At 36.9% G+C, this 12,932-nt stretch overlaps 1 protein-coding gene across 37 annotated transcripts in view; it reads left to right on the top strand.

Annotated features, from left to right (window-relative positions):
- Positions 1 to 12,932, top strand: part of SATB1 (SATB homeobox 1) — a 109,549-nt gene that overhangs the window by 22,601 nt on the left and 74,016 nt on the right. For 34 of the 37 annotated variants that reach the window (XM_043509049.1, XM_043509065.1, XM_043509071.1 and 31 more), the window contains 4 exons: positions 685 to 920; positions 4,776 to 4,952; positions 5,591 to 5,717; positions 6,455 to 6,578. In XM_043509049.1, coding sequence (XP_043364984.1) covers positions 710 to 920; positions 4,776 to 4,952; positions 5,591 to 5,717; positions 6,455 to 6,578 — 639 coding nt within the window. In that variant the 5' untranslated portion in view covers positions 685 to 709. Of the gene's footprint in view, positions 1 to 684; positions 921 to 3,714; positions 3,891 to 4,775; positions 4,953 to 5,590; positions 5,718 to 6,454; positions 6,579 to 12,932 lie in introns of those variants that run through there. The other 3 variants (XM_043509069.1, XM_043509070.1, XM_043509082.1) reach the window with 3 other exon arrangements.

Genomic DNA, 12,932 nt, shown 5'->3' on the forward strand with positions numbered 1-12,932 from the left:
TTGACCTAACATTTAAAACGTGATTACATCTTAAAATTTTCATCTGCATATTTTAAGTTTTCAAAAGTTGATAATTCGTAATGTAAAACAGCCTGGAAGAATGCAAAAACAAACAAACAAAATCCCACCTGATCAGAAATTATAAGGCAATTGAGGTTGTTCATATTTCTAGGAAAAAGATCTAAATGCACAATATTTCATGTTGCTAATAAATCTGTTGTATGTTTACCTAAAGTTTCATTGTTGTAGTTGCATTTATTAACTAGCAGAGAGAAAGCACTTTCGTGGTGGTGTTTAAATAAAAGCATTCATGATTTACAACAAACACTTGGGAGGTTTGTATCAATGGATAGATTGGAGTATGTAACTTAGTAATCACCTTCACCTATTTAATTCTCATTCTTAAGAATTCAAGATAGAATATGACTACCTAGGCTGCACATCATTGTTTGTGTTCTGTAGGTGGCATTTTTTTCATCAAAGCATTCAATTTTTGGAGAATGGGAACATTTTCTGAGGATAAATGTATTACTTTTTTTAAGTCATCTTCTCTTATTTTAAAATAGTCATTTACTTCTTAATTGTGAGTTTACAATACATATGTATCTCTGTACATATGTTAACTATCTACATATACATACGCATACTTGTACTATATATATACATATTTTTAAATCATGGCAGGTGATCTTTAGAGGCGGGACTGAGTATGGATCATTTGAACGAGGCAACTCAGGGGAAAGAACATTCAGAAATGTCTAACAATGTAAGCGATCCGAAGGGTCCACCAGCCAAAATTGCGCGCTTGGAACAGAATGGGAGCCCATTAGGAAGAGGAAGACTTGGAAGTACAGGAACTAAAATGCAAGGAGTACCTTTAAAACACTCTGGACACCTGATGAAAACAAATATTAGAAAAGGTAACACTTTTTTAATAATTCTGCATCAGAGAAATATTAATTATATTAATATATGCATTCCCATTTAGATGAGGAAACATACTTTTCACAGACTTCATTTATATTTCAGTGCTGAATCACCAGTCTAAAAATATTTTATTCCCAGTTCTGATGTAAATCACATTTGGGAAATGTATGCTTCATGTTTGGGTGGAGCATCTTGCTTTCCAGGGTGGAGTCTTATTTTTGTTAAGGTAAAGACTTTCTTAATTTTAGTTGTCTTCATTAGACCAGTTTCTTCACTGAAAGACAGTTAATGTAATAAACTAACTCTCTGGTTAGTTTGTTTTGCGAAGCAGCAGTGAAATATGTAAAAGGATGCACAAAATCCTAAAAACCTAATTCTTGCCTTTGCTCTTAGTGATAATCCAAGCTTGGAAAAGTCAACAGGATTTCATTAACAGTTGCAAGTAGTTTGAAGAAGAAAGTTTGGTTGGTTTGTTGGTTTGTTTTTTTAATTTTTAGGTATCACACTGGAAAAGTCCATTTATGATGTCAATCTTTACAGTTTATTTTCTTAAGTACAATTCATTATTGAACAATGAACATCTTGGGTATCATATTTTTCAGTGGTTGGTTTGCTGTAATTAGGCATTCTCACAAGGAAAAGGCACATTTAGAATCATTGTGTGTGTGTGTGTGTGTGTGTGTGGCTTTTGTTTGAATTAAAATGCTTCAAAATTCACCAAACTATATTAATTTTGTATATCAAAATATATCTTTTTTGTCTGTATACTACAGACTTGCTAATTTAAATCAAAACATGCTGTATGTGTTTGGCATTTGTTTTAAAATGACCTCTTTTTTTCTCAGTATAATTGCTATATGTTTATAATTCAGATTTTTCTTGCATTTGCTAAGCAAAGTGTAAAATGCAGCCAAGACCATTAAACACGTAAAGTTAGAAGGCAGTGGAATTTCATTGTGTCTGATGCATAACATTTATCATACAATCATTTATTTTTTCCTCGGTTTGGCGAAAACAAAGAATATATTGATCCTGAAATGAACAGACACAGCAGTCCGTATTGTTAGATCTTATCTATTAAAAATGGAAAAAACAGCACTTCAGCAAATTCTTTGGCCTCTGCTCATGATTACCCTATTTATTGATTGTTTGCCAAGAATGTATGCATCTTAAGAAAGCCAGGGTAAGAGCATTAAAAATATAATTTATTATGGCTTTTCAAACAGAGTGCATTAATATTGTACTGTGAAGCACTGGGGCTATATAAAAAGGACTTTCTGACGCCTGCAAACATAAGTTCCATAAATTCCTAAATAGGAGATTTCAGCTGTCTCTGGTATTATGTGATATTTGCACAGCAAACTTTAATGCCAGGACAGTTTTAGACAAGGATTCTACAGACTTCACTGCTCCTTAGGGCAGACGTGCTGTTTACACAGACTCATAAACCTTCAGCAAAAGCTCTAACACTGCCTTCAGGTCTAAATCATGTTGTATTTTTAGCACTGACCAGTGCTCTCCCCTCTAATACTAGAAGGTTATAAAGTTGCTGCACTTGAATTTCTTGCCAAATACTAGCAAGAGTGATCAGCCAGCTAAGATTGTACTCTTCTGCATAATGTTTTTCAATTAGCAGAAGGACACAAGTGACAGTCGCTAGAAAGTATAGCAGCTTGATTTGTATTCAGATACCTGTGTCACACTACCAGGATACACCTTTGATATCTACAGCTTGCATCAAAATCTGGTCAAGAGGTCCTACTGTTTTGTTTCAAGTAGCACATTTTTAGGAATGCTGTAACTTATGGGACATTTGTACATAAAATGAAATATCGGTGCATGTGTGTTTATAGTCTAATTTTTGTAGCCTACTGGAGGTAGGAGGAGACGGGGAAATTAACAAACCAAATGCAGTATTTCACTCCCGCCTTTGTTGTTTTTGAAACAGAGTTATGTATTTCATATGAAAATAAAGCTTGATATAGATTTTGCCTTCAGATATTTAACAGTGAAACTTTGTATCAGGTCAAACTTGAACTGTGAGAGCTGGGGAAAACCCACTCCCAAGTGAAGTTTGTGTGGGGTTTTTCTGTTTTTGGAAATCTTTCCAAAGCGCAATTAAAACCAGTGAAGAAATTGCCAGTTTACATATGCTATTTTTTGCTCTGGTCTTCCTGACTTGTCTTATTCTGTGATTTAAAAACAAGAACAACAGAACCCCTTCCCCCCCGCCCCCAACTACATAAATATTGGCAAGCATTTGCTCTTGTCTTTCATGCTGAGCCTATTGGGCAAACTGGACTGAGTTTGTGAGCTTTTTCCAAATGAGCCTCAAGGGATTTGTTTCCCAGAGACTGACTCTCTGGTGAACAGCTTATTGCAGAGGTGTGTGTGTGTGTGTGTGTGTGTGTGTGTGTGTAAAATACCTTTTAAACATACTATCTTTTGTTATAGACAGGAGTACAAATGAACAAAGGGGCTTTAAAGCATATATCAGCAATAAATTATTTTTTTCAATTATAGTATCTTTTCTGCACCTTTGCAGGTTAGAAAGCCAGCTGACATGGGCCAGCCATGGTTGTTTAATTGCAGTGTAGACATACCCTATAAGTCTAGAGGGCAGTGCTCACAGAGGCATTAACATTGCAGGACTAATTGGAGATCCTGGGTGCCCTGTTAAAGTAACCCTTGTCATCATTTATACTAAAAATGATACTCCTCTGGCAATCTGCCACAAGCCAGTTCTTCTGCATCTGCTTTTTAACCCTTTTGCTTCCTGTCATTAAGGAGCCTGATTCTGCACGTCTCAAGTCAATGGGAGTTTTGCTATTGACTTCACTAAGAACAGGATTGAGGCTGCAGTTCCAAGGTCTTTTTGTAGTACCCTGCTATTTTGTATAAAATAAATACAGTTTTAAAGAAATCCACAATTCTGACTTCCAGAAGAATGCTTCTTCCCAGCAGTAAGTGTTGCTGGGCTTTCTGTTAATCTTCTGGTCATGGTCTAGTAGATTGCACTGAATTAAGCAAAAAGTGTGGGGAAACATTTTGTCTTCAAATTCCTCCCCCCCCCCCAAAAAAATTAGTAACAAAAACAAGAAAATGACTTTTGGACATACAAATCATATCTACAGTAAGATTAGACATATATGGTGTGAAGTAGCAAAATACATATGCCAAAAAATGTGTCAACTGCAGGTAAATTTGAAACTGGATTAAAATTATTATTACTATTTCTTAAAGATACAAGTCTTGGAATTGCAGTTTAGTAGTGGTCTGGTTACATCCAGAAAATGAATGCAGCATCAGTTAGCAGTAAGTTTTGCTTTGTTTCTTTGTACAGTTTATTAGCATGGAGGTTTAACAAAAGACCAAAGGTGAAATTTTTAAATCAAAGATAATTGAATATTTTTGGCACAATTAGGAAAGTTTTAACGTTAATGAACAAAATTATGTAGATGCCATTAAAATGGCTTACTCTGAAGACATCTGCAGTATGTATTTAGGTTCTCACGCTGCATGCTACTCACAACAAATCAGACAGGACAGAGACACCAACTTATTTCTCTCCTGTCAGCCTTATTATTTATTTCTGCAGGCAGGTAATTCTCTGTTCTGTAGCAGATGAAGGAGTAGTAGGGATATATTTGCATTCATATTTTTTATGGAAATATTTATTATAATAACTCTTTTTGGGTGGGGAGGGAGTGATGTTTTTCACAAATACAGAATACCCCTAGATATTCATCTGCCAATTTATAGAGCTTTTAGTCATGTAACGCTGTAGATTTCTTCCTTATCCCTACAATAACACCAGTTAATACTGTATATTTTACTTTTTTTAATAGGAACTATGCTTCCAGTTTTTTGTGTAGTGGAACATTATGAAAATTCCATTGAGTATGACTGTAAGGAGGAGCATGCAGAATTTGTGTTGGTAAGGAAGGACATGCTATTCAACCAACTGATTGAAATGGCATTGCTATCACTTGGATATTCTCATAGCTCTGCTGCCCAAGCAAAAGGTAAATATGATTGCTAAACTGTACTGTTTGTTTTATGTGGGAAAATGTAGAACATTTTTCAGGAATGCAGTGCAATTGTTGTTTCTTTTAAATTTTTGCTTAATGTATTTTTATTTAGTTAACATATGCTTTGCTCATGGAATGTTGAGGTAGATTATAATTTAAAAAAAATGACTTCAACTGAATCATTAGTATGCTTATTGACCTTAATAATCTGCTCCACTGAGAATCCACAAGGAAGTGTAAAGCATATTTGAGCAGATGGACTGTTGAGAGTCAACTTGCGTTTATGACTAAATATCTAGCTCTGTTTCTTTTATTCTGTTACTGATGGGTTTTGTGGATTGTGAAGTATTTTTAGTACTGAGGTCTTGCATTATAAAATCCTATATAATGTGTATGATTGTCTTATTGAACTCTGAGAAATTTAAGAGTATATTCGGAAGGTATTTTTAATCATTTACTGTAATGCATTTACATAATTTCATAGCATGGAGAGCTAACTTGAAGGGTTTTTTTTATGCTGGTATTTAAATAAATGAGCATGGAATCCAGGACGGTGGCACTGCTTAAAATCACAGGTATTTTTCAAAGCCTTGTAAGGTACATTTATTAAATAATTTCTCTGTCTGGCACAGGGCTAATCCAGGTTGGGAAGTGGAATCCAGTTCCACTCTCCTATGTGACAGATGCCCCTGATGCTACAGTAGCAGACATGCTGCAAGATGTGTATCATGTGGTCACACTGAAAATCCAGTTACACAGGTGAGTCACACATACCAGTCATAGGACATGGACTGCTATTTGTCCACTGTTAGGGTTAATAATGTAGCTTGTATTTGATTCCCACTGTGCTGTGTGCTCAAAGTACAAAAGCTTATCTACATTCCTTTTTGATTATTATAATTTTAAGCTACAACATGCTGTTGTAGAAAACTTTCCTGTGTATAGCTCTGATACATAGATTTTTCTCTGTATATCTCATTAAAAGTATATTGCATTTTAGTCAATTAAATGATGCATTACAAGAAGGCATTTTACATAAAGTTTACTTAAGAGAAAAATATTTTTGCATATCATGAACAGTACCATCTGTGTGCATTTTGTAAAAGAATGACTTGCTCACACTTATTGTTGCTGTCTAGGTTCTTAAATTTCACAGTAACAAAAAAAGGAAAAAATGGTTGGTTAATATATTAATGCTTTTCATGATCAGTTGTGAGAAAACATTACACCTTAAATTGTTTTACCAAGCGCATCAGAGCGGGAAGGTAGAAGTAACATGAAAAAATAGTCGCCACATGCAGCTGATGTATAATTCATGCATCAATACAGCAGATGTGTTGTATAAAGTAATTAACTAATCGGAACAATCAGGAGACCGAGAGCAATCTCCAGATGCATCTGCTTGATGCGCAAAATGAAATCTGTCTGTCTTAAAGAAATGTTCTGTAGCAGGATGCAATCTTGTAATAATCCCTTTTCTAATCTGTCTCAAATAGTTGTCCTAAACTAGAAGACTTGCCTCCTGAACAGTGGTCTCACACAACAGTAAGAAATGCTCTCAAGGACTTACTGAAGGATATGAACCAGAGTTCATTGGCCAAGGAATGTCCCCTTTCACAGGTACTCAGCATCACATGTAATATATAATGAAGCACTATAGGTGACACTGATGTGAGATTAGAGATTTCTATAGACTGTAGCAAGTAGTATCTGAAGTGAATCTGCCAAAAATACACATTCATTTCACCAATTTGTGATCTTTTTAAATATGCTTGATTCATTTCAGATATAGTCTTACGGTATTTGCCCTTGGGGAAAATGTGAAAGGCTGTTTACACTGCACTAGGTGCACTAGAATTGTCTCATACCAAACTGGATTTTTACTGGTTTTTGTCTTCAGTCTTTGAACTGATTTGATGTAACTACTTTTTTCAGGCACGTGTTGAAGTTATTAAAAGGCTCTTTACTTACTGCTGTCAAAAGTACTACTGAAATTGAATGCTTGTTGCATAACCTACACTAGTTTTAAATGCTAATTCATAAAACTAGACAGTCTATTTACCGTACTGTATGAGTGGAGGGGGAAAAAAAGAATAAAGCTCCTTAGATGATGTGTTGTCATTACAAACAACCAAAAGAAAATCAAGTCATTTATTAGAACTAATCAAAATACATCTAACAAGGATGAAATCTTATTACTCATTGCTAAACACTGAACTGCTGCTTTACATTGTTCTTTTGTCATTGATTTAAATTGTCTTGAAGGAGAATTTATTTTTCTTTACTGTATTGTGCCCAGTGATGATGAGGTAGGAACAACGGATTTATTTCTCCCTTTAAATTTTTCAAATGTATTGTGCTGTGCTGCAGTTGACTTCAGACAGAAATTCTGTTCATAAATCAGTGATACTGGTCATGGTGGGGGAGAAAGGAAGTCAGATATTTTTAAAGTATTTTACTTCCCTTTCTCAGAATACTGGAGTCTTTTTCAGAAGCAGGGCCCTTAGTTTATTTAGACAAGATATTATATATCTGCTAGATATACATATTAGCTAAGACTGTTTTCCCATCACTATTTTTCCTGTGGTTAGATTGTCTTCAATGATATGGTTCTGATACAGAAATTTTCAGAGTGGACATAATCAAAATTATCTTCACTGGTGCAAACCCATTCTAGTAATATGTTTGCAAAGCTGTCTTGTACATACCTACTGTACAAGCATGCGCGTTCTTGCACTGCTGGCTCATGGAGACTGCAGATAATTTAGGATTCGCTCCACTTTGGTTCACCCAGCTTTATTTTTATTTGATACCGATAGAAAGCAAGTAAATTATCTGGAGACAATATTTAATTTACATTTTGGCATATTGTCTTGTTGCAACTTGTCCACATATGTGCATATGATGCAACAATATAATGTAGAGTAAGCAGACTTAGAAAGGAATATCTTTAGATTCAACATTAACATTTGGTGGAAAACTGTATATAATACTTCCTTCAACTAAATAATGTAGCAAATTCAGTGTCCCTGAGTAACAGCGATTTAAAGGGATAATGCCATGTATAAACAAATCATATTTAAAATATAAGTCCACAACAATAACAGTTGGAATTATTAAAACAAAGGATTGCAAAACTTTAACTTTCCTTATGATCTTTTAGTGTTTGCATTTCTTTCAGCTTGGGGAAAGATGTCTGCTTTTACGTTTTTTTTTTTGTTTTATAGCAGATTTTATTTTATTACCTCCTTGCTCAAGCCCAGTGCTGCAATGTTTGGGTTGCAAGATTGAAAACAATCCATTTTTGATTCCATTATAAAGTTTAAAAATATGAATGTATAATCTTGGAAAAAAAAATCAGCTTTAATGGAGTTTGGATCAGCCCTTTAAATTCCGTGTGCATCTTTCCATTTTTTTGAGCAAGTTTGGATCATGGTACCTAAAAACTTTGACCTTCCCATCTCTCCTTAAATTATCAAAAAATGGTTTAAACGTTCAGACAGATATAATTAATTGTATATTAGTCTCATGTGGGAGACACTGGTTTATGAGCAATATTGGGACATTAACTGTGTTTCTTAAATTAATTGGGAGTGCTCCGAAACAGATGCCTTTGCAGTCTAGAGATGAGAAATAAGAGTGCGTTAAAAAGCTTAGAGACATCCTCTCTCCTGGGATCAACTAGATACAGACACCTAACTATAACTTATTAACACAATCATCTAGTTTATGAAAAACAGAAAAATAACCAAAGGATAGTCAGATTTTTGTCTGTCAAACTATCCTTACCTATACCCTTTTTGCATCGGTATGGAAGTGTTTTTCATACAGTATGTAAAATGGTTTTGTGTATGTGCAGCATTGCCAATGTATCGTTTGAGAGCGGAAAGCTACAAAGAGTGATGTCCCTAACTAAAACTTCTTTACTTCAGTTGATCTTGAGTGTTTGCATATAATTTCATTCAGAATACTAACAGTTCTCTGCTGCAAAAACAAACCAACTATATTTTGTAGAAAATGCTGATGTAGTTATGGACTGTTGATGATCTGTAAGCAAATGTAAACTGTATTTGTGATGCAGTTTGACCCCAAGTTATTAGGCTCTATTTCTGACTCTTTTCCTCCTCTCTCTTACTATCTTTCTATTTTGCCATTGATTTTCTTCATCATTTGCTATAATTGGTGTCTTCTGGCATCTAGGTATAACTTGTTGCCTTCTTGTTTCTTCATACCTTCCTCCTGCATTTCTATAGCAAAATGCCATTGTAACACTGCTGTTTTAGTGAAAAGGGTGGAATGCACATCTCTTCCAAGGTTACTGTAATTGTCCTGTTTTTGAGAATGTTGTGACTTACTCCTGTTTTTCCCCAGTTCCCGTAGGCCAAGTTTCACTTACTATGCTGGCCTTGATTTGTAAGGAATTTTCATTGACATAAATCATGTCCTGTGGGTGGATTGGAGCTAGTATGTGAGCCTAAATTACCATTCAATTAAAAACGTAAGAGTTCAGAGATTGTTCTCAAATTCTGGCCTCAAGCAGGCAAGTGAAAAGAACAGCTACTAATTTCAGGTGGTGAATTGGAAGCCACTGGATATTTGCATGCTGTTCCCTAGGTTAGTGAATGTCATTACCATAGACTACCCAGAGTTGTTGTAGCTGTGTTGATCCCAAGATGCTAAGAAGGCAAGGTGGGTGAGGTAATTTTTTTTTTTTTTTATTGGACCAGCTTTTGTTGGTGAGACAGACAAGCTTGAAGAAGAGCTCTGTGTAAGCTTGAAAGGTAGTCTTTCACCAACAGAGGCTGGTCCAATTAAAGATGTTAGCTCAGTCACCTCATCTCTCTAATTACCACAGACTAGCAGACTATGTAGATGCTATGCAAGAAACTTTTCATGTTTGACTTACCAGGCTTTCATAATTTTTTTTACTTGCCACCCCTGTTTTTCTTTCTCATATAAGGTGATATATTAGAGTGGCAGCATGGGCTAGTGGCCTGAGTCTAGGGCTGGGAAACAAGAACTCCTGAGCGTTCTCAATAGTTTTGCAGCTCTCTTTGTGTTGTTAGGAATTTGGGCATGTCACTTACATTTAGTTTAGTTTCCCTTTTGTGTGATGGGGATAACTAACTAATTTCCTACCCAATAGAGGTGTTTATAGTGATTAGTATTTGAACATGACTTTGAAAATGTTTCTGTGCAAATGCACCCCTCCATAGCAGCAATGGCTATGTGACAAAGGACATTTGTCATGCACCCCGATCACCTCACCTGAGCCCTGCCAACTAATCAGTTTCCTCTAGGACTACTACTAGCATTTTAAACCTCTGCAATGATTCAAACAGTCACCAACAGTTGCCCTTTTGAATTATGTTGTTCTATCAATCTGCTATAGAAATAGTTGGGGAAAAAAGAGAGTGCTTCTGTTTTCTCCAAACATGGAATTGTCTTCTCTATTTCCCAGACCTTCAGATTACACTGGTCTACAGATCAAGATAGGCAATATCCAGTCCTGGTATCCGTGTTAGATTTAAGGCCTGATATTTCACAGCCTTTCAGGGTTTTAATAAAGGAGCTTTATATCATTAGAAAAAGGGGATTACCAGTTTTGCAGTGAACAAGTTGCACTTGCTTCTAGCTCTAGAAGCATCTGGGATCTCTTCATGTGTCATGATATTTTTATGCATAGTAATATTATTTGGGATGTGTATTGTTTATAAACCCTTATCAGTGGGGTTTTTTTGTTTTTTTTTGGGGGGGGGGGTTCCTACAGAAGCCGTTCTAGTTTCTCTCCTGGAACTGAAACTGACTTCCTTTTTTAGGTGCAAGGAAACAAAAACAAACAAAGTAAAAAACAAAGGCACACAAATTCGGAAGCATTTCCAAAGTTGTATATTGTAAAATATGTGGCATATGCAGAATGGTACAAAGGGTTTTAATAGCTTCACTACTGGGATTAATGCAGTTGTCCCAAATGCATTTTCATCAAACCTTTCTACTATATCACTGTCCTGTATTGTGCCTATACATATTGTATATACTTTACACAAACATAATATGTGTATATAAACACACATTTCCCTTTTGTTCAAATATCGGGCCCAGAACCTGCAGACTGTTCCATGTGGGCAGACCCCTGTGTCCATGCAGGGTTAGCGGGGCTTGGCATAGGTGCCAAGCTCTGCTTACCCAGATCATTTTGAAGGATCTGGGACTGCAATGACTAGGAAATGCGTTAAATAGTCTTTTCTTAGATTAGCAAATGCCCCACATCTTGCTCACTTCAGAATTCTGATTTTCACGAACCAGCAGTGTATTATTGTGCTGCCTCCATGTTATTCTCAACCCAAATATATATAGTATGGCAAAATGTTTACAGTTTGTTACTTTTGGGGAGAAAGGATTGCACTGAGTTCTAATCAGAACTTAGAAGTTCTCTGGTCAACTTTCTTCTCTTGTGGTTTTCTGGATGACTTCACCGTCCATCTCAATGCCTGACAATTTCAGGTTGTGGCTAGCTGATCCTCTCCCTTTTATCTCCAGCCTTCAGAGGGATATCCAATAAGCCTGCCTCCAGATTCACCCAGGGATCTTATCTCTCTCATGCCCTGCAGCAGACCAGGCAAGAGGGGGCAGAGCTGCAGGTTCCTATCCCCCTCTCCATTGAAGGGGCTGGAGCAGTGGAATCCAGCTGCTGTCAAGGCTGGGGTGTGGAGGAAGAAAGGAAGCAACTTCTTTTCTTCCTTCCCTTAGGAAGACCAAGAGAGCTAAGCAGCTCTTCCTTAAGAGTTCTTTTACTCAAATACCTGGCAGCAGAACGTTGCCCAACAATATTCAGCTACCAAATTATTGTGTAGCTACAAAGATATTACGTTCAGTAGGAACGGGAATTGAGTATCTTAAACTGGTAGACGTTCTGTCCGTCTTGGTAAACAGTAGTCCATATTAAGGTCCCTTTTGTATTAAACTAAAAGTGAACACAGAACTTTATTTTTTTTTTCCAGTTGAAAAACTTCGTAAATAATTAACCACTATATTCTGGACCACTGAACAATTGTGAAGTTTTGCTTTTGACTTCAATGGGACCAGGATTTCGGTTTACCATAATGCGTGTTTGCGTACATTAAAATTCTTTTTAATAATGAACTAAAAGGTGGGTTCCCCCTCTTTTAATTTTACCTGCCTAGATCTGAGCTTGGGTCTTCAGATTTCTGTTTCTTTTGCAACAGGTAATGGTATCACTAATATCTAAAGCAGAACAGGGAGCCGCATTCTTTACATTGCTCTAGATTTTTTTTAAAGATGCCCTCCCTTATTGCAGGGGAAAAACAGAACCTTGAGGGCTGGACACAGGTTTTGGCAGGTTAGTGAAGGAAAAACTGACTTTTAGAACAATTTAAGTGTATTTATATATGTTGACTTGGTATCTGTGTTTTGGTTTTTTTGTTAAAAAATTTTAAAGTGTTTATTTCATTTTACCTTGAAAGTTAACGTTGCTAAATGTTTGGGTTGTTTTTTTTTAATTGATATAACCTTTTCTGTCATCTATATCGGTGGTTTTCAAACCTTTTTTCTGGGGATCTAGTTGAAGGAAATTGTTTGTTTGCCTGCGACCCAATGGAGCTGGGGGCTGAGGGTTTGGGGTGTGTGGGGGCGGAGGGCTGGGCTGTGGGGTTCAGGATGTGGAAGGGGGCTCTGGGCTGGGGCAGGGGGTTGGGATGCGGGGTTTGGGGTGCAGCGAATGAGGGGTCTGGACTGGGGGTGAAGGCTCTGGGGTGCTGGAAGGGGTTCTAGGTTTGGGGGGGCTCAGGGCTGGGGCAGGGGATTGGAGTGCGGCCTTTCCTCCGGCAGCTTCTGGTCAGCACCACAGGCACCACCCCCTCCAGCTCCCATTGGCCGGTTTCCAGCCAGCGTAAGTGCAGAGCCAGTGCTTGGGGCAGGGGCAGCACGCGGACCCCCGTGGTCCCCCTGCCTAGT

Source organism: Dermochelys coriacea, chromosome 2 (assembly GCF_009764565.3).
Source record: "Dermochelys coriacea isolate rDerCor1 chromosome 2, rDerCor1.pri.v4, whole genome shotgun sequence".
Taxonomy (NCBI): Eukaryota; Metazoa; Chordata; order Testudines; family Dermochelyidae; genus Dermochelys; species Dermochelys coriacea.